At 37.0% G+C, this 23,442-nt stretch overlaps 1 protein-coding gene across 1 annotated transcript in view; it reads left to right on the top strand.

Annotated features, from left to right (window-relative positions):
• Window positions 1-23,442, top strand: part of LOC111505240 (glucose dehydrogenase [FAD, quinone]-like) — a 49,145-nt gene that overhangs the window by 13,746 nt on the left and 11,957 nt on the right. Inside the window, exons 3-7 of the mRNA XM_074179009.1 lie at window positions 4,598-4,816; window positions 13,134-13,468; window positions 18,066-18,357; window positions 20,199-20,375; window positions 22,873-23,069. Of these exons, the coding sequence (XP_074035110.1) occupies window positions 4,598-4,816; window positions 13,134-13,468; window positions 18,066-18,357; window positions 20,199-20,375; window positions 22,873-23,069 (1,220 nt within the window). The remainder of the gene's footprint in view (window positions 1-4,597; window positions 4,817-13,133; window positions 13,469-18,065; window positions 18,358-20,198; window positions 20,376-22,872; window positions 23,070-23,442) is intronic.

Raw genomic sequence — 23,442 nt, 5'->3', positions numbered from 1 at the left:
CGTTAGTATGGCTGCAAAACCTGAAAGACCCGACAGGGAGATTAGCTAGATGGGCGGTCAGGTTGCAGCAATACAACTTTAAGATAATACATCGAAAAGGGAAAGATCACGTAGTCCCGGATACTCTCTCCAGATCCGTACCGGTAATAGACGACATAACTGTGGTTACGAGGGATTCCTGGTATAGGGGAATGTTGGATAAAGTCAACAAAGAACCGCTAAAGTATCCACAGTGGAGGAGTTGCGACGGACGACTCTATAAGTATATTCAAAGTTCCCTGTCTAGTTTGGTACCTGAAGTGGAAAAGTGGAAGGAGGTTGTGCCCAAAGAACAACGTGATACGATTCTGAGAGAGGCTCATGATCCCCCAACATCTGGACACATGGGTGTATTGAAGACGTATGGTAGAGTTTCAGAACGATTTCATTGGCCTAAGCTAAAGAGTGATGTGACAAGGTATGTAAGACGGTGTTCAGTTTGTGCAGCACATAATGGAGATACTGGCGGACCTAGAGGGCTGATAATACCTCAGCCTAGAGCAATTCACCCTTGGGAGGTAATATCTACAGATTTAATGGGACCTTTTCCCAGATCTAGTCGTGGTAATCAATTTATCTTAGTGGTGATGGATATTTTCAGCAAGTTCGCCTTGGTGTTTCCATTGAGAACAGCCACAGCTTCTGCTGTCGCAAAGGAGATAGAAGAAAACGTATTTTTGATTTTTGGTGTTCCTCGTCTCATTCTCTGCGACAATGGTCTACAATACAAGTCGAAGCTATTCTCTAATTTGATGGAAGCATATGGAGTGGAGATCCGGTATAATGCCTACTATCACCCCCAAGCTAATCCTACTGAAAGGTACAATCGGACTCTAAAGAAGATGTTAGCAGTTTACGTCTCTGATAATCATCGCAAGTGGGACAACAGTCTATCAAGAGTGGCCTGCGCCACCCGAACCGCAATTCATGAGACAACTGGCAATACGCCGTATTTCATAAACTTTGGGAGAAACATGGTACTTCATGGTAGTGAATTCGATAAGAAGAAACTGAAGGAAAAATTATATCTTGAAGATAATGGCATTCCAGAAGGTACGACTAGGGAAGACGATTTCAAAAACCTATTTGCAGATGTCAGGAAACGCTTAGATAGGGCTGCAGATAAAAATATGAAAAATTATAACTTACGCCGGCGACCAGAACAGCTCTTACCCCACCAATTAGTTTGGAGAAAGAATTTTGTACTCTCGGATGCGTCCAAATATTATACCAGTAAACTTGCTCCAAAATTTGTGGGACCTTTTTTAGTTAGAAAGAAAGTTTCCCCTTGGACGTACGAGTTGGAAGACTCCAACGGAATCTTCAAGGGGGTTTGGAACATTAAGGATTTGAAGCCAGCTAGCGCTAGTGAAAATTTACCTGAGTAAATTTTCTTGAAGTAAGGGGGAATTTGTAACATTTTTTTTATTGAATTTGAATGCTAATAATACTTGTTTGTTATTCCCTGTAAAGTTTATTTTCTTAACTCATTTTCGTGCCTTTATATTTTCCAATTCGGTAGGGCCATCTGGAAACGAGTAACTGTCCTTCCAAATCGTTGATAGCAATTGATCGTACCCTCATTAGGTACGTTCTAGGTTTCCTGCTTTTAATCATATGTGACACCTAGGTGTGGGTGATCGCACTCGCAGGAAAAAGTACTGCAGGAATCGTGAATGAATGATATTCATTTCGCGAAGTTTTCTTAGGAGAGTGTTGTAATTCGATGGAACTGTGAGAGGGAGGCGAAAATCATCTATTTTGGGAGTGTGTTTCAAAATGAACGACAGGCAGGTCTAACGGTTGAGGGAGTGCAACAATTTTTATTGTTACCCACGTTGGGGATTCTACTTCTGATATCAAAATAGTCATTGAAGTGCCTCTTTGATTTTGGTCATTGATGTAGTTATTGTTGAGGACTATCACGAGCCGTTTAAGGGATTTATTTGACCGGAGCCGGTAAGCCACACCAAAACGTTTTTTCTATTCGTAACCTTCATTCGTTTTCTCTTTTTTTCATCCAGTTCAATTTCAATTGCTGCTACTATAAAAAAAAACTACAAAGGTGGAAAAATTCCAGTTACACCTATTGGGACTGATTTCTCAAAGAAGGGAAGTTAAGAATTTTCTCCATTCTTTTTAAACGATCCATTGTGAGTTGGAGGTGTTATTTGGGACAAAAAAAATAATAAACCAACGCCCAGGAATTTTGCTGGTCTACTTTTTTTTCCTCTTTGGAAGAAACAAAAAAAAACCCTTCTGAGAAGGTAAGAATAGTACAGTATTTCACTACATTATTTTTCCCAGTTCCACATATGAAATAAAAATTATCAAGTTCTTTTATTTTATTTCAATTTTCTATTTATAGAAAAAAATAATAAAGTTTTTTTCATTTTTGCTAATTGAATTATACCAAGTAAATGTTTTCAGAATTTAGTTGACCTTGAAATTTCTACAGTACGAATCTAATACACATTTTTGTTCAAACTTCTTGAGTTAGCTCTACATGATTTATATAGTGAACATTTGATTATTTATAATATAAAGTTGTGGGTATTCGATTTTTTTTGAGATTCATTACAAGATCAGCTAAGTGTACAATTTAATTTATTGATTTTTATTATAAATTTTACTCAATAATGACTTGTATAATTCGCTAAATAATATCTACAAAATATTTTTCGATATTTGATCAAGTTGCATATGGGGTGATACAGATATTTCTTGTTGTTTTTGATTTAATTATTATTGGGAAACATTTTGGGGATTTCATATTTGAATTCACTTACAGGGTGGGAATTCAATATAAGGAAAATATGTTAATATTTTTCGTTCTTACTTGCGTTCGATTTTTTTTCAAACAATCACTGGTTTTATGATTGAATAATTTGTTCTTGTTTTGTTAACACAGAAGGGATTTTAAGAAAGTATGTAAGAAGAACAAGGATAATATTTTTTTTTAATTTCTCAGTTTGGAATAGGGCACTTTAGGGGTTTATTGAGTAAATCATACAGAGTGATTTATGTAGGGCAATTTTTGGGTTTTACACAAGGAATAAGGAACTCTCAATTAATAATAATTTTAATTATAATTTGCTTACGTTAAGAGGGTTACATTGAAACGGGACTCAGTATTTTGACTAGTTCTCTGAAAATTCAAAAAGGGAGTCAGTTCCTGATCATCTTTTTTTCTTTTTAAGGGTTTTTTTTTTGGTTGGCTTGGGATTTGATCTACACGATTTGATATAACCTTGAGCCATACCTACCGGAAACGGAGTCAGCGTCTTATGCCCCAACACGCAAGTACCTAGATAAGAGGGTTAAGAATTTTTTTTTGTGATCTAGTGATATACTTATTAAGATCCATTTATCAACTATACCACTAATTATTTCATGGAAAGCGGAAATTACGTATTTATCATTATTTTATTTTTCCTGCGCCTGAGTTTAAGCTTAAGCTTTGGGTTAGAGTGGGGTTTGATTCCATGGTTATTCAATCGACAATTTCCGCTACATATCCAAAATATATTTTTTAATGATTATTTTGTTTAGGACCTGGTGATTAAATAGGCCTTATTGTTATTATTTTTATATCCGTTGCTCACTAGGTGAATATTTTTTTTTGTACTATAAGAATACAATATATTCTGCAGTGTCATCAGCTTTTTTTATAAATATATATATATATATATATATATATATATATATATATATATATATATATATATATAAGATTCTACCTTTCATGATTTGTCGGGACTTATAACCATCTTTTATTCTGGGCAATCAAATCATGTGGCGCCCTTGAACATCTTTTATGGACCACCCCGTCTTCACTGTGCTAGTGGCATTTGTCCAGAATAATAATAATATACTGACATAGGGGAAGATATTTGTTTGTTTTTGTCATTTTTTTTTGTTATTTATTTGTGAACTTATCTTGAAGCGGGAATTTAGAGCGCTACAATTTTCTTCTTTCCTTACACCTCGAACAGGTTGGTTTTTCATCTCCATCCAGGGTTTCCTCTTTTGTGAAGAAATCCATGCATTGTGACAAACTCAATTAGCCAGTTCTTTGTGATATGGGGAGAGACAAATCCCAGAAAGAATCAAAGGTTACTGATGAGTTTACACAGTGTGTACATTTCATAGTAGATTTTTTTGACCAACGAAATTGTCTACAATTGTGTTCATGTTCAAGTATCTCAGTCAGGACTTTTGCGCTTTTCCGCTATCGCTCAATTTTTCGTCAATCTCCGTTAAGGTTAAGGTTTCTCAGTAATTTCATTGAAGTCCTCATGTCGACATTTTAAAATATATCGGAGACATTCCTGGGCGTCTTGATGGGCAGATCCCATGAATCGAAAGGCAAATCTTTGAAGCTGATTTTTAAAGTAGGCAGTGTTTATTACTCTATCAGATGAAACTTCTGACCACAATTTCTTGATAACTTCTGCGAACGCTTTGATAAAAGCACCGTTCATACTAGAAATACTAGTTGATATCTTCCATGTATGTATCTTATATGTATGTATGTATATATAAATTTTTTTTTCAGATTCGAATGCAAGATATGACTTCATCATAGTGGGATCTGGAGCATCAGGTTCAGTTTTAGCTAATAGGTTGTCTGAAATACCAGAATGGAATGTTCTTTTACTTGAGGCAGGAGAAGAGGCCAGCCATCTAACAGAGATTCCATTTTTTGCTGGACTTTTTCGGGGTACCAAATATGATTGGGGATACAAAGTAGAACAACAGGATGGATTCTGCAGAGGTGAGTTATTTCCATCTTCATGGATTCGTGTACTACTCAGAACTACTACTACTCAGAATTACTACTACTCAGAATAGAAAAACTAGAGTAGCGTTATTAGGTCTAGACCAGTCAAAAAGTTATTATCTATACTACAAAACTCGAGTGTCTGAATTTCAGCCAAACAGTTGAGTGTCATCAGCATAAAAGTATATTTCACATCACTGAAAGCTGCTGATTGAATTTGAGGTTAACCTGACTGGATGGAGGATGATATTGAGAATTTCTCAAGATGTTCTCTTATCGGAAACTTTACTACTCTTCCCAACATTCATTCTTTATGGAGTTGGTAAAATATTGATCGCTCTGAGATCTTTAAAATCAGCTGGACTACCCATCTTTGGGAGCACTTTTACAATTGCACTCCTCCATTAAAAGGAAAAACATTATTTGTTAAGCAGGAATCGACATTATACCAATATTTTTATATATCATGTTACAGCATTATCAAATTGAATTAATATTCATGTCATCGCAAGCTACAGCCTTCATTCTCATCTGTTTTGCATTTTTAACTCATTGAGTTGATTGATGGAAGGGGTCACATAATCTCTGTAATTCAAGATGAATATTAGTATAATGCAGGCGTTCTGTACTTTCTGAATTCTTGTAGAAGTTATGGAATCGATACAAGGGCCATAGACGACATCGCAATAATTGAACATAAATAGAATCAGTACGTCTGAAAAGGTAATTTTGAGAGACCTACTAAGATAGTGTCTGTTTGAATACAGATGTTTCAGAGTACCGTACGACGTTTGAATGAGAGTATTGACTTGATGAACAAATCTGAGGTTGTAGTCTATATGAAATCCTAAATATTTTATTCTGTCAGTCAATTCCACAGAATGTCCATCAATATACAAATCGATATTATCTATGGCCCTTCCACGATCTTTGGCTCTTCCAAAAATTAATAAAGATGATTTACTAGGATTGAGGTTTAGACAGTGTTGCTGCGAAATCTGAACAAGATTTTTTATATCATCATTGAGCGATGTTTCGTGATCAATAAGCTGATTTACTCCATCGGAGGAGTACAAGTTAGTGTCGTCTGAATATGTATGAATGGACTTAAGGACCTTGGAGAAGTCAGATGTGTAGATCATAAAGAGTAGCGGGGCGAGAATTGAACCTTGCGGGGCTCCATGACATACACTCATATTATCACTCTGACTACTCTTTATCACAACACATTGCTTTCTATTTTTTTAAAATGAACTAATAAAGTCACATGCCTTCATGCTGAAACCAAAAAAATCAAGTTTAGCGCACATATTCCTCACAGATTTTTTTGAATTTCAATGCTTAGGTACCTATTTCTGGCACCTGCTCACGCAGGTTACGATATACTAAAAGGTGATCAGATATATTACCGACATCAACGCAATTTTATTCAACAAAGTAGTTGTGCGATTTGTAATAATAGGGATTTTCATGCTGTTACTGATGTTGAACGAGTTGGGAATGGATGCAATGTAAAGACAATTGCTATTTGGATCCCCGGTACAACCTGATTTATATACAGTTGGATATAATGTTCTAGGAGTGTTTGTGAACATATAACATCCTCAGTCGAAGAAAATCGTGGGATAGATTACTCACATAGCTAACGATTGTTTTTTTATTTTAGTTTTCATCCAAGGTTGTTTACAATAAGCCCCGTAATATTTGCAATGAATATTATTGCGTATATATCTAAATACAATTCACACCTACTCTCGATATGAGGTTCACTCTGTAAAGTTTATATCACTGTTGGCAATATAATAAGGAGCCTTCCATTAACTACGTGAGGCTTGAAAGGCGGAAGGGGGTTTGGCAAAAAATCACAAAAGGGAGAGGGGTGTAGTAAGATATCATGTGTATTTATTTTTTACCTGGAATCAATCTGCCAAAGTTACTTTCACAGGGAAATCATATGTTTCTTGAAGGGAATCAGCAATATTCAAATGGCTTTGAACTTATCATAAGCAAATGTTATGGTTAAGGTTAAATAATGCAAGAACTAGTTCATATCTAATAGTTTCATAATTATTATGATCATTATGACTCGGTTGGTTTGCGGAGATTGATACTTATCCTGAAATCACTGAATTACTAAGTATAACATATGATTAGCACTTTGAATTGAAGACCCATAGGATGATTGTCAGAATGATAGAACCTTTAAAATTATCATTTCCTTATATCTGTTACAGATTCTCATGAGATTTCATTTCGTAGATGTTGTATATGTTCATTTATATTTCACACTGTATAGGTCATATTTTACCGATGTGTGTAGACAGTGAAGTCTGTCATTCTGTTATCACTTTTGTCATATGCATTTTTGTAATAAAGTATTACGTATTTCTCAAAAAGAATTTACATATACAATAGTGGCGACGAGGACGGGATAGAATAAAATGTATTCTGAACAATTCCGTATCCTGATTAAGACTCTTACGGAATCATTACAATGTTCACAAAAATCCAGTTCCTCAGAAGTTATTCCTTTAGAACCTTTTTGCGAAGAAACGGAAACATGGGACATTTTCATCAAGAGACTAGAGAATTTTTTCAATATGAAAAATTTCACGGGTACCTTGGCAGAGATTGACAATAAGAAGAAAGAATGGTTGATACATTCCATGGGTACAAAAACATTACAACTTCTATACAATTCGACTAGTCCTGACGATCCGAAAACCAAATCATATGATTCTCTCCAAATTCTAATTAAAGAACATCTCCATCCCAAACCCAGCGTAATCGCGGAAGAAAATCGTTTCACAAGAAGAATACAACAGGAAGGTGAAAGCATTTCCGATTTTGTAGCAGATCTGAAGAAACTATCAAGAAATTGTGACTTTCGATGTCTTTCTTGTAATGCGTCCACCGCTGATAAACATCTACGGCAGCAATTTATTAGTGGACTGAAAAACTCCAGTTGGTTGGAAAAACTTAATTCAGCTGAAAGAACCTAACAATACTTTTTCCGATTGTGTTCAAACAGCACTAGCAATAGAATCGGCTCACAAAGATTCGAAAGAAATTCAAGCATAGCAATCATCTTCGATGTCAATATCTCAAAATCAACTGAAATTCAGTCAAAACTTCAAAAGGTCATGTCCGAATCCGTTCAAGCCTTTTTGTTTTCGATGTGGTGATGAATCACATTCAGCAAATGTCTGTAAACACGTTCGTTCACATTGTGGAAGGTGTGGTCGAGTTGGACATTTAGATGCAGTTTGTAGAAATGGAAAACCAATGACAAATCATCCAAGTGTCAAACCTACCAAGAAATTTGTGAAATTCAATAATCAGAATCAGATACATCCAGTAACTCAACCAAGTTCTAGTGAGTTTATTGTGGAAAATGATTCTGATGATGAATCCTATTACATCAACAATATGGTAGACTTTGTGTTACCAGAATCTGAGCGAAAACCGGATAAATTTCTCCTTGATGTTCAATTAGATGATAAACATGTAGAAATGGAATACGATACCGATACCGGAGAAGCAGTTTCTTCTATATCTTCTGATATGTTTAAGGAGCTTTTTCCCAATAAACAGATTCACACAAGTGAACTTCCTTTGAAGACTTACACAGGAGAAATAATAAAACCAATTGGATACTCAACTTTTGAAGTCAGTTATTGCGGACAAAAAGTATTGGCTAACCTATATATATTACCTGGTGAGGTAGAACCTATTTTTGGTCGTGAATGGCTCAAAGATATAAAAATTATTCCACCTGAAATTCATCAGGTACAGAACGGTATATATTGATCAGAAAATTCGAAATCCCAAATTTTGAATGAATTACGAAAAGAATTTAGTGCAGTTTTTGAAACTGAAATTGGTGAAATAAATAATTATGAAGCCAAATTATTTCTTCAGGACCAATTTACTGTTCTGCAAGAAAAGTTCCATATGCATTGCAGAAGAAGGTAGAAGACGAGATAGATCGCCTGGAAGAAATAGGAATTTTGACAAAAATTGAATATAGCGAATGGGGTACGCCAATAGTTCCAATTGTTAAGAAAGATGGTACTATCCGATTGTGTGCCGATTATAAGGTTACAATTAATTAATTTCTCAAAGATGCCTAATGCCTAATGTGGAAGATATATTTGCTACAAGTATGAGTGGTGGTCAGCTTTTCATAACTCTCTATATCAGAGAAGCTTACCTTCATATGCCTATGGATGATAATAGCGCCAAAATCCAAGCTATAACCACAACGAAAGGAGATTATACTGTTAACCGTTTTATGTTTGGAACCAAGGTGGCACCAGCAATTTGGCAACGCTACAAGAACCTTATCCGATATACCGGGGGTATGCGTATTTCTGGATGATATCAAAATACAAGGATCAAGTATCCGTGACCATCCTCAGACATTACAAAAAGTTCTGAAATGTTCGCAAGATGTTAGCCTAAGAGTTAGAGAAGATAAATGTAAATTTTTCGAGTCCAAAATTACTTATCTGGGACATACTGTATCTGACAAAGGTCTAGAAAAGACTCCAGAGAAGATCAAGGCAGTAGTCAATGTAAGAATTCCAACAAACACATCTGCGCTGAAGAGTTGGCTGGGACTAATAAATTACTATAGTAGATTTCTCAAGAATCTAGCGGCGAAACTATCTCCACTGTATAATTTACTCCAGAAAAATGTTACTTTCCAATGTACAGAACAATGTCAAAATGCTTTTGATCTTATGAAACGGGAAAATACATCAAGTGAAATTCTCTGTCCATATGATTCTAAGTTACCATTAGTACTGGCTACAGATGCAAGTCCCTATGCGCTTGGAGCAGTTCTCTCCCATATAATGCCGGATGGCACTGAAAGACCGATTGCTTACGCTTCCAGGTCTCTCAGTAAATCAGAGAAAAACTATAGCCAAATAGACAAGGAAGCTACTTCGATATTTTACGCTTGCAATAAATTTTTCCGTTACTGTTATGGGAGAAAATTCCGACTGATCACAGACCACAAACCATTAGTGTCCATTTTTCATCCAGAGAAGCATCCTCCTAGTATGGTGGCTACTAGAATGCTTCATTATGCTCAATTCTTACAAGGCTTTGATTACGAAATTTCATACAGATCAACAGAAAAGCATGCGAATGCAGACGCCTCATCTAGATTACCAGAAACCGCAAACACAACACATACTTCCATCGATACAGTAGCACATTACCAATTACAACAGCTGTTAGTTCTACCAGTAACGCATACTGAAATTGCCAAAGAAACGCAAGCGGATTCTATTCTAATGAATGTCTACAAAAGTTTACTTGAAGGAAAGAGAATCACAGAAATTGGATACGTTGGTAATGATTTGGAATTATCACTTACACATGGAGTTATTTTAAAAGGTTCAAGGGTGGTTATTCCTACCACACTACGGAGAAAAATCCTGGAAGAACTACATGAAGCTCATACAGGTATAGTGAAGATGAAAGCGCTAGCCAGATCTTACGTGTGGTAGCCAAAAATTGACTTCGATATTGAGCAATTAGTCAAAAGTTGCATACCATGTCAAAGTGCTCAAAATGAACCGATGAAGGTACCACCTCACTGTTGGGAATACCCAAGCTCTCCCTGGCAACGAATACACATTGACTTCGCTGGTCCTTTCATGAGGAAATATTTCCTACTAGTAATAGATGCATTTCCTAAATGACCAGAGATCATTTCCATGACTTCTATGGTAGCTTCAAGAACAATTTCCATTTTACGTAATCTTTTTGCCCGTTATGGTCTACCAGTCATTTTAGTTAGCGACAATGGTCCAACATTTAGATCTCAAGAGTTTGAACTGTTTTTGAAAAGTAATGGTATCCTGCACAAGTACTCAGCACCATATCATCCGGAAACAAACGGCCAGGTTGAAAAATACGTCCAAACAATGAAAAATGCACTGAGGAAATTGACATCTAACCGAGACAATTTGGATTGTAAATTGGCCAACTTTTTAATGCAATATAGAAAAATACCAAATACAACTACTGAATGTCACCTGCCATGCTTTTTTTACAAAGAGCAATTCGTACAAAAATTGATTTACTCAGATACATTAAAAATGAAGACAACAAAAATTTAAATCGACCTCAAATGAAGTATTTCATCCCTGGTCAACGAGTTCGGGTTCTGAATTATGATAGAAGCTCGAAATGGAAATTCGAAAAAATTGTTAAAAGAGAAGGTTCACTGCATTATTACATCGAGGTTGATGGTAAGTTGTGGCAACGGAGGTAGATTGGTCGGATAATTACAGAAATAACCGATGTTGCTCTTACAGAAATATATCACCCAATGAAGACATATCTACCACTCAAAGCTCCAATCAGGAAACAACGGAAATGGACAATGAACAACAGGAAGGGATTTCTATTTCACTACCGGAGAATGAAGCATCAATTTCTAGAAAATTCGGATGGCAATAAAGATCAACAAACGAACACATCAAATACTGAGAAGAGCAATCAAGCAGTAAGGAGAGGTACGCGAGTGAGAAAACCTGTGCAAAGATTAAACCTCTAAATAAAGGGGAAGATATGTTGTATATGTTCATTTATATTTCACACTGTATAGGTCATAATTTACCGATGTGTGTAGACAGTGAAGTCTGTCATTCTGTTATCACTTTTGTCATATGCATTTTTGTAATAAAGTATTACGTATTTCTTAACAAGAATTTACATTTACAATAGGAGACTTCAATTATATTATCAATACAAATGAAATGGCATTTGGCATGAATTATCCCTTTTTTTATTTTCAAGAATAATGAAACCAAATACGGAATTCCTGAGAAAAAAGTGTTTCCGATATGTCGTATACATTGATTATATTTTGTTGTCATCAGATTATAAGTTTTAAGCAATTGGACATTAAATTAAAAAATTATCTACAATTTTTAGGACTGAATTATAATTCTGGCGGAATGGAAATTTCCGTTCAGACAGAAAAGGTTTACAATAATTTGAATTGTAGGGAGTGATTAATTTTTGGTGAAGAAATTTTTTGGTTTTCTACTACTCCATCTTGATACAATAAATATGGGAATCTTTCAAATAAAGGAAGGAAGTAATCAATTTGAAGATAAGTAACTCTATACAAGGATGTGTAGATCATACAAAGAAGCAACTTTCAGACACAAACTGGAACAAAGCCCACCTGAAACAGCTACTTTCATATAAACATTGAATTATACGAAAGAAAAAAATTCTTTCGAAACAAATACTTTTACATGAACACTGAATTATACAGAAGATACGTTTCTCTACTCAGTTTGTATTCTTAACGAAAGTTTGGCAACACAACGATGGCTTAATCCTAAGGTGTGTGTATCCGTGCCGAGAGGATGAATGACAATGAGCCTATCAGCTATCTCTACTCTACGGAACCTCAGAGATATCGGGCGCCTTCTCTTCGTAGCATCGCCTCATCACAGTAATGCGGGACTCTGCCGTGATTGACCTTCTTTCCCTACTCGTGAAACTTTTATGGACATAGTGAACTTAAAAATTATTTCTGACGCTGAGTCTACAGAGGAGATGAATGTCGAGTTTACAACTCCAACTGACGTCTCTGTAAATTTAGATCAGGACCGAGAGCTTCTCAACTCTCCAACTCCTGATCCAATAATTGACCTTGAAAAAAAGGGTTGGTGGTGTAGCCACGAAACGACTGAGTCGTCTCCACAAGACCGGCGTACCTTATGAAACCGCCTTGCACCAAATTCTTGAGAGGCGTTCGCAGAATCTGTCTCGGGTGGAGGAACAAACCCCCCATGAGCAGGTTAGCAAACGTTTGCGCTCAAGTGATGATTCACTAAAACCAGAGGCGAAAAATCTCTGCACGGTTGAATCTAAGGCGGCATCGTCAGGTGTAGCTGACCTTCAAAAAACTGGGAAGGCTGTCGCGGGTATCAAGGTGGGAATCTTGCACCTTAACTATCCGACTACCTCATTAACGATGAAACAGCAGAGCATGTACTTTGTGCCTGCCTCGCTGGGGACCGACTTAGGTCCGTACTCTCACCATCTTACCAGAAAAACCACTCACCATCGGCTTCGTTAAGAGGCTGGGTTCATTTGGTGGAGTGTGAATAGGTGTGAACCACAATAAACCCTTGCAGGTTGCGGTGGAGGGTCGAATATACCTACTAACTTTGGACCTAACCTAACCTAACCTAATAGTCAATTACTTCTATTCGAAAATGTTCATTCAAAAAGGTATAAGATAGTATTGTAAATTCCACAATTTTCACAGGTTGCATTGATGGCAGGGCGCAATGGAGTCATGGCTTAGGTATTGGTGGAAGTACTATCCTAACTTACATGGTTCATGTCAGAGGTGACCCACTTGATTACGATAAATGGGCAGCTATCGGAAATCCAGGCTGGTCTTATCAAGATATGCTCCCCTATTTTCTCAAATCAGAAGACGCTCACCTCGAAAAAAAAGATGAAGAATTCCACAATGAAGGTGGCTATTTTTCTGTGAGTGATAGCCCGTACCGAACAGAAGCCGCAAAAGCTTATGTAAAAGCAGCTCAAGAGGCCGGTCACCCATATGTGGACTATAATGGAGAGAATCAACTAGGGGTGAGTAGAAATAACTATTTAATGATTTTATAATTTTTTTCAAAAAATCTTTAACGGAAATTGAACAAAATAGTTGAACTAAAGTATAAAAACCTGAATATGAAAATAATTATAAAGGCGAATATTCTCTATTCAGTTATGTATATGACTATAGTCCGTTCATAATTTGTCGATAGCACAAAATGAGGGCCCAAGTCATAAAACGGTCGTAAAACTCGTAAAATCATAGGCGGAGGTTCCTGAGGTGTTTATTCATTAAATATAAAGCTTCAGTTTATATTCGAAACTTGCCTTGAAAAGGTGAAGTTGTTACGAACGAAAATAATTTTTGGTTTAGTACATTTTTTAATCGCATTTAATTTACGGCTCGTTGGTGTTTCGGCGTCTACGGCAGTAATTAACGTCTCTAATATTTATTTTGCGAATTTTGTGCAGTGCGTGAGTAACTTTTTTTCATATTCCTACAAACATATACGTACCTTTCGTTCCTGCTTGTTTTGTTTGATTGCTTGCGATGGCTTCATCATCATCATCAACATCATCAAGTTTTACACCGGTACTGTTGCGTACAGTCAGTAAGTCTGTCTATTCACCAAGAGACAAGACTATTGTTTTGAACGTTCACGGTGCTCTGGTTTCTCAGAATCCCACAAACACTGTTCAGAACATAATCAAGAGTTGCGCCAACATGACGGGCGTAGGGGAGTCAACAATATATAGGTTCCTATCAGAAAGAAAAAAAAAGGTATAGCTAACCCAAATACAAACGAATACTTAAAGAGGGGGAGAAAACCTATTGAAATTGATGAATTTGCCAAAAATGGTATTCGAAGGAAAATTCACGAATTTTTTTACAAAAAAGAAATACCCAACTTAAACAAAATTTTACAAGAAGTTAGAGACGACCCGGATTTGCCTCATGTCGGACGAACCAAATTGTAGCAAGTTTTAAAAGAATTAAATTTCCGGTGGGAGAAATCAGACCGAAAATCACTTTTGATTGACCGGGAAGAGATAATATGTTGGAGAAGAAAGTATCTAAGATCTATACGAAAATTTCGGGCTGAAGGAAGGCCAATTTACTATCAGGACGAAACGTGGGTAAACGCAGGTCATACTCTCACAAAAATTTGGACAGATAAAAATATATCAAGCTCCAGGCAAGCCTTTATGGAAGGTTGGTCTACTGGTATTTCCCCACCCTCTGGTAAAGGCAGTAGATTAATAGTTTCTCACATTGGCAGTGAAAAAGGATTTGCTAAGCATGGTTTGTTGGAATTTGAATCCAAAAGCACAAAAGACTATCACGAGGAGATGACAGCTGATGTTTTCGAAGAGTATTTTGAGCAGATGATTGAACATATACCACCAAACTCAATTATAATATTAGATAATGCACCTTATCATTCACGACTAGTTGAAAGACTTCCAACGACTGCGTGGAAGAAACAGGATATCATTGACTGGCTGCGGAATAAGTCCCTGCCTTACGAAGATGGAATGGTTAGAGCAGAACTTTTAAAAATTGCCCGGCAACACAAATCTAAGTTCAAGAAATACGTAGTTGACAAAATGGCGGAAAGACGAAACATCACAGTCCTTAGACTTTCACCCTACCACTGTGAATTAAATCCATTCATTTGGGCACAAATGAAAAGCTATGTGGCTAGAAAAAATACGTCATATAAAATACAAGCTGTACGTGAATTGTTATATGAGTCTTTACAACATATTACAGAACAAAATTGGCGAGATGCAGTAAGACATGCAATAGAAGAAGAACAAAAAATGTGGGATCTTGACAATATAATTGATGCGACTGTAGAGACACAACCGCTAATTATTAACCTGCAAGACGACTCGGATTCCGAAGATGATCCTGTTTATTTTGAATTTGAATAGTTTTGTAAGTAATCGTAGTTTATATTATTTAAAAATAGGTATTAATTAAATAAATGTATCTTTTACAAATTGCAAGTAACTTATTATTTTTGAATAAAATAAAAAAAAAATTTAAAATAAAAATACAGTTTACAGTACCTACAGTTTAAGAATATTAATATATTTATTTATTTAAAGTAACTAATGTTTTAATCATATACTCTACGACACTGGTCACTCATTTCCACTCAAAATACCTACATAATCGGATTAAAAGTTTTATAGCTGTATTGTATTTCTTCAGATACAAGGTGGGTTAGTCGAAAACATCTTAAACTGCCAGTTTTAGTTTGGTTTTTGTTATTATATCATATTAGCTGTCCTCTCTGTATTTCAGTTCTCTAATGAGGGTCAAACTTGCAGTGAGCTATCAACAAATTATGAACGGACTATAGTTGGGGACTAGTTGGGCTTGACAAAACATTTTCCCAGTAGAGCGAACACATATTTTCATGTTTATTCAAGAGAGTCTCCAATCCTTCCTCACTGGCTGACCCACACGAGAAGATAGCTTATATATTCTAACTTTTATCGTTGTATGCTTTAAAAAAAACTCCTCTGGTAAGGAGTCCTAAACATCATTTGACAGAATGTTTGACGGAAAAAAAACGATATTACATGTTTTGCCGATACTTGGTTTTCTGTGGTTGACATAAAGTGCATGTCTCTGGAAAGTTATATCCCTATATTATTCAATTGCAAAAAATATTCTCATGTGGGTGGAACAGTATTTTTTGAAAATTGCAATTCTGAGATAACTATTGTGAATATAATCGAGTTTGAATGGACTGTCATTTGACAAAATTCTTGAAATGATAATTATTCAAATTCATGTAAAAAATGGATCGATGGAAATTTTTTGTGATACAACTGTAGTACTCTCAACAACGACAATCCTCTGGGCGAGCTTGCGAATTACATGGGTCCTAGCATGGGTCAGACGATTTGCAGTGAATAACAATCATCTCAACTTCAGAGTTTATTTCCTTAAGGATAAGTAATCAATACTTACGCTCTGCCTATGCATAAGTAGTGATTCAAATTGGATTTGAATCGCTAAAGATTGAATCCATTTGGAAAAACGTTCTCAGGTAGTTTATTCAACATAAACGCCGTTCTTAAACAGTGAAGTTCAGAGTGTACTGAGTTGAACCTTAAAACGATGAGTAGTCTGTAGCGTATGTCTGATATGTACCGTTCTTAGTGGAATAAAATGTGTCCCTCGAATACTTCCCGTGAAAGTATCTATAGAAGAGAGACAAATTTCCAACCTTTCGAAGGTCTGTTCTGAGCTTTATGAAGTATCAAAAGTTTCTTGGGTGTGTACAGTTTTCTGGTTCGGAACAGTGTTTCAAGCTTTTGAGAAACAGCCTCTACAATTCTAGCGACATGACTGTGCTAAGATATATTGGTGTCCATTTTAACCTCCAACAACAAGCAGATAGCAGAATTGTCTGACCTGACATTATTATATCCGGATCGGAAACATTTATCTCTTTCGAGAAAACCAATGCCTGAGTTTTTGTGGCATTGAATTGAACTTGGTTAATTTCACCCCTGTGAAATTACTTCTAGATCCCCATTGAAATTTTCAACCTCCTACTCCCGGTGAAGATGTGCATCCGCAGCCGATGTCCTGGAATCCAAATGTAATGACGAGACAAGTGTGTTGTCGTCAGCAAAGCAATATATTGGATTCTTGGTTTTTTTCAATTATTTGTTGCTATACAATAAAAAGAGGGTTGGAGACAATATGGATCCCCGGGGAACACCAGCATTGATGGTGAAATTATTCGAGAGATATCCATCACCTTCCACTTGCAGGAAACGTTTTTTCAGGAAGCTGAAGAGCCATACACAAAAGTTATCCGGAAAGCCATAGCATCGAAGTCTGGCCAGCAAACCCGCATGCCACACGGTAAAAGGCCTTGGGAATATCAAGCGCAACAGCTCTTGACTCTCCATGTTTCTCGAATGCGTTATTTCAAATATGGGTGACCTACGATAGAAAGTCGCCTGTTGATTTTTGTTACCGAAAGCCATATTGATGATCGCTCAAGATGCTGAAGCCTTGCAAATATTTGAGGATATGGTCGTTTAAGGCTTTCTTTCTGATTTTTGATATCAATGATAGCAAAGCGACTGGTCTATGGTTATTTGGAAGACTATTCTTGGCCTTTTTGGGAATAGGCTGAACGCGAGCATTCTTCGAACAAGAAGGAAAAACCCCTTGTAAGACCCTTGAAAAGTCTGCAAAGTACTGGTGCGAGTTCATTTGCACACTTTTTGAGTACGATGAAGGGCACTTCATCAGGACCAGATGCCTTGTTGATTTTGAGCTGTTTCAAAATTCGCCTGACTAGACATTGCCGAAAAGTAATTTCCGGAATTATGAGTTCTAGTGTAGGAATAGTGGGTGCTACCTTTTCCAGAAAATCGACTGTGGAGTGGGACGCAAAGTGTTCGAAGTATTCAATAGAACTCACTAAGCAACTAGCTACCGTTTGACCTAAGACGGATTCTGGAATGAATTTTTTCAACTCGTCAGCAAAACCCTACAATTCTGAAGTTGAATGATTTGTTCTTTTTGTTATTCACATTGTCCTCCTAGAATATTGCATCATATCATTTCTTCATCAAATCATATATTTTTCAGGTATCCTATGTTCAGGCATCTACACGTGAAGGAAAGAAATCCAATGCTGAAAATTCATTCCTAAGGCCTGTACGGAAGAGATCCAACTTGAAAATTCAAACACGATCTCGAGTTACTAGAGTACTCATAGATGAAGAAAGTAAAACTGCTTACGGTGTTGAGTATATCAAAAATGGAAAAGTTCATTACGCTTTAGCTAACAAAGAAGTTATTTTATCTGCTGGTGGTCTACATTCTCCACAAATTCTCATGCTATCTGGGATAGGACCCAAACAACATTTAGAACAATTTGGTGAGTAGATGCTTACTGCATTTTCTCTACCTTCCTATACATTACTAGTTTGAAGTGAATTACTTTACTGTTATTATTTCAATATCCAAGTTCATATTGCTAAAAATCATAAGTAATAATCTTCATCCTCAAGTCGGAAGGACGAAATCACGAGCTTGCGGTTTGGCAGATTGAACGGCAGATACACAAGATGGAGGTTAAGATCACATTGGTGAGACCTCACAGTCGTATCACGTGTCGTATCCACTGTGTGATGGAATACGGGGCGGCGAACAGGCCTTTCATGCCTGCAGTGTGGTGAATAGCCGCCAAATTACGACGAGTCCATCAAACTTTAAGTCAAGGTGTGCTACTGGCCACTAAACAGCACTGCCTCGATAGGGTACGAATGCTAGTGGCTGCGTGAAAGTCACGCAGCCACTAGCAAAGAGCTTCGACAGCCTGCGCTCGATGAACTGCGTAACCCAATAATCCTGGATGACGTTCGAAAAACCGTTGTGGATACTGAAAATTTCCTGGCTCTAGACCCAGATGGGCCGAAAACTCTTAAGTGAAAAACCACCAAGTACCCACCGCCACCTGGCTAGAGTATCCAACTCATGGCTGAATGGAGAGCAGCCATTTGCGAATAGATTTGTCAAGAAGCGGAACGTTCTTATCTCCGAAAGCGAAGATTTTGTCAATTCCTAAAAATTACAGACCGATAACATGCTTAAATTCGTGTTGTGAGTTGTTGACGAGCATTTTCATGGTCCGCGACCATGAAAGAACAGAAACTGAAGCAATTCTCTTCAGGGCAGCTGCGCGAGCAGCTGATAAACTAGGTTTTGTTACCGACACTAAATGAGGTGGTCACAATTCTGTCACCGACTTGGAACCCGTCAGCTAAAGGCCCATATGAAAACCGCAGTGATCATTCTTCTTCAACGAAATTGAAAACCTTGGCTTACCAAAGCACATGATCTTCGTTTTCCTCAGGTCGAGTGAGCTGAAGTCGAAAACTGAGGGGTTCATCATGGCCCACCAGTATAATGTCTCCAACACCGATATACCGCAGTGACGTGACGAGTACAGAGGTTCATTAAACAAAGTGCGGGGCCTGACGCGAAGCGTTTGAGGCCCGATATTCGGTCTCACCCTATATCTATCGACATAACACGGCCCTGAGAATGCTTTATCACTCCATACCTTCAAGCTCATTTAGTTTATCAAACCTAATGTAGCCATCAGACCAAGACGATATTTGTCGAGGAGTTTTCAGCTCCCGGCGAGAAGAATATTGTTCGAAAAAAGAAGGAGAACCGGATACATTGTCGGGATTTTCATCTCTGACTCCACAGACTATCCAAACCTTTCAGTCAGAAATGTTGTTGAGATTATTGGAGTCTTCGGAAAAATGATGCCTTTTTCACTTCCGAAATTTTAGCCGGACAAATACAAAGGACTGTCATTCTTGGTTCACTACATCTGCCAAGAGCACATGATTCTCAGACCCAATGATCATTTTCAGCAGCATATGAGGAGATGTCAATGTTTGATAATGCTGGCGTGTCCTCCTGAATGTATCGGGGCTTCGAAGATGGGCCAGACCAGCCCATTCTTGAAAAATAATATGCAGTGTTGCCCTACGTCCAAGGGGATATTGAACCGTTGTGGAGAAGGAGAAGTGTCGAATTCATTCGAATTACTCATTCTCTATCCTCAGGACCATAAAAGCAAAATAATTTCGAATTGGTCATTGAATCATTACTCTACTGCTTTCCAAACTGTCTTTTGTTCTCAGTCAACAAAACAAAACAATTCAGATCAATAATTAACGGACATTACCCATCTTATTGCAGGTATTCCCGTTATTCAGGATTTACCAGTAGGGGCTCAGTTGTATGATCACGCCACTTTTCCTGGAATGGTGTTTCGTCTGAATGAAAGTATCGGCATAAATATACTGAGAAAAACAATTACTCCTTCCACGTATTTGCAATATTTCAAAGAATCTACAGGAATGTTAACAACGTTAGGTGAGTACTTCTTCATAATAAAATGTTAATTACCTCACTGATATTTAAATGTCTTTCGCCTTATTAGATCGCTCCGTGCTGCACTGTTGGCAAAACTTGACTTATCGATTGGGGTGAAGTAGCATTCATATATGGTAATCGAACTCACTCGAAGCCAATTGGGAATTTGTCAGAAGTGATTGAACTATTAACACGAGATGAAAAGCAAAAAATTATTAACAAGAAATGAAAATGAAAAGTTAAAAGATTCCAAACCAAGATACTTCACGACGTTTCGATTGTTAGTATCCACAATCGTCTCCGGGTGACAACTGGACTTATTCCTCCGAGATCTGACTATTTATAGGTCATTCGAGTGCTTTCACCTATCCCCTCTTTCCTCTATCCGCTTCATTGGTTTTAGCGGGAGATGACCGTTTGGCGGAAGTTGGTCGTTTTTCGCTTGATTAAAGGTTTCCATATGTTACGTATCTCTACGCTAGCTTGACTAAATGCGTTGTTGGACAACATATATGCGACTTCTTTGAATTTTCTCCTAAACCAATGTTCCTCCTTGTGGATGATTTCGGCTTAAGCCCACTTGATGTTATGTTTGCACTTCGTTCCGCGCACTCCAATGCGATAATTCGCAATTCCATTGTCATGGAGATCAACGCCGCCGTATTTATTATATTCGTTTAACACCAATGGTTGCGGTATATTCATTTCTTTTTTTAGTTTAATCTGGATTTATAGAAATATTGATCGGAATTGCTGTTCCATCTCACAACACATGACTTTGATTCTGAATCAAATCTGTAGTCGAAACATACTCTCTCTTTTTTTATGGTTCTTGTTGACTACAGCTTACAATTCGAAATTCGGTTGTCTCGTATCGTACCTGTTGCATATATGTGTCTTTCGCCAAGGAATGAAAAAAGCTTATAGGACGAGAAAAAGTTATCAGAGAATACCCTGTTTGAGGAAGGGTCAGCAAACTGACGACAACATGTGCTTCAAGTCCCATTTCGGTTTTTTATTTTCTTGTTCCACCGTAATGCATAAACTGGAATAAATATCCATCTTCTGAACATATTCACTATAGTTTATATCCAAAAAGAAATGGTTTTCTTTTTATAAACATTTTACCAAAGTGTCTGCCGAAGTATGGAACCATTTCTTCGTCGATTGGAAGGTTATGTGAAAACAGTCCGAATTGTAAATTCCTTTCATTTATAGAATCATATAATTGACGTAACTAAGCAAATTTGTCGTTTTTGTCTAGCGCAGCATTATCACACAAATGTAGGTTTCTTTTTATATTTCGAAATTCGTTTCTACTCATACAATTTTTCACAAGCGCTACACCTTTGTCTTCATCTCTTCTCCAGTACATTTCTAATTCCATTGCTAGCATTTTACGCCGATGTTGCGAAAACGCAACATTATTTTAGAATGATTGTATTTTTTTGGATACATATATATCGTTGTCACTCCACGAGAACTATATTTCCTTCGTAAAATGCCAAATAACGAGATGAACATGTTTTGCTATCCTGAAGTTACAGGATGATTTTGAATAGGATGACTGAATAATGAAATTACGCAAAGTTGTATAAAAAAACCTGATGTGATCTCCGCAAAAGATAATGAGCCACCAATGACATTTCGCAAACATGAAACTGAAAGAAAAATGAGAATAGAGTTCCGTGGTGGCCGTGGTAGTGGACGGACGTGCTGATAACGTCCGTCCACAAAGAAGGTACGCGGATGCCATGTGCTATCGTGGGGCTCCGTTTTGTGTTGTGTTGTATTGAAATTGAGATGTGGAGTTTCTAAAAAAGTGATGAATAAGTGGCCCCCTTCATTCACGCCGGTATCCAGGCCATGGTGGTTCGGATAACCACGTAAAGGGGGCTATATATGTGAAAAATTATCAAAAGGTCTCCCAAGAAGAATGCGACTTCAAAAAATCAAATTGTTTTTATGTTAAAAAAAAATTGTGTTTTTCATTATGAAAAGTTAGAAAAAAAATGGGTGGCAGCATTGCTTTGTGCAAGACCGCTGCGCCCCCCGACGAAGCTCCTGTTGACCAACAGGAGGAGCATTGGTCATATGCGCCTGAAGATAGGAAGCAACGACCATCTACAATAGAGAGAGAGAGAGAGAGAGAGAGAGAGAGAGAGAGAGAGAGAAAAATGAGAATATTGGTACTTTCTTTTGTAAAAAATAAATGTTAATGTAACGTTGACTTTTCGCATCAACGACGCTTAATGGGTTAGAAAAACTTGATTCGTCATAGAATTTCATTAATGATAATAAAAACATGTGTGAATATTGGGAAAAACATATCTATCATTTCAGTTTTTTTTTTTATTCATTCAAGTTATTAAATTAAGCTGATATTCTGTAACAAAATAATCAGGAAATGATATCGAAACGCCTCAGTGTTCATTCCAAAAATATATGAATATATTTCATTTACTTGAAGGTATTGATCTGAACAATAATTTTCCAGGTGGAATTGAAGCAGTAACTTTCATGAGAACCAATATTTCATCTGAACCAGATCCTTCGTATCCCGATATGGAATTTTTATTTGCCTCTATATCGGCCAATAGTGATTATGGCTTGGCTTTCCGAAAAATCGTCAACATATCTCCTGCTATATATGACAAAATTTGGAAGCCCTTGGAAGGTGAACCAGTGTTTCAAGTAAGATGAACTATCAGCACTATTTACATCGGCTTAAGCTTCTCTATTTTTCGGAGTTCGGGTGCCAGTTCGTCTTATGATTATGTCCTATGATTCCACGGTTTCTCAACTTTTAATATTATTTTCCATGACATAAGTAATAGGTATATTCAAAATATTCCTAAAATATTGAAATACTTTTTTGTTTTCATTGTGGAGACAATATTTCGAGAACGAGCTTTTGCATTTAATTTTTCAACTAACTCATTTCCAAACTTACTCAGGTTGGTATGCAGGGTAACCTCCTGCGATGGAAAGCTCATAGTTATAGTGAAAATGTGAACCTTCTGTACTAATTTCGGGTGTTCCGCAGTGGTCACACCTGAGCCCGATG

The sequence above is a fragment of the Leptinotarsa decemlineata genome, unplaced genomic scaffold (genome assembly GCF_025532065.1).
Source record: "Leptinotarsa decemlineata unplaced genomic scaffold, Ldec_3_MD MMD2_tig00004307_RagTag_RagTag, whole genome shotgun sequence".
Lineage (NCBI taxonomy): Eukaryota > Metazoa > Arthropoda > Insecta > Coleoptera > Chrysomelidae > Leptinotarsa > Leptinotarsa decemlineata.
Note: the sequence above shows the minus strand (reverse complement) of the source record. Positions and strands in the feature narration are given on the sequence as shown.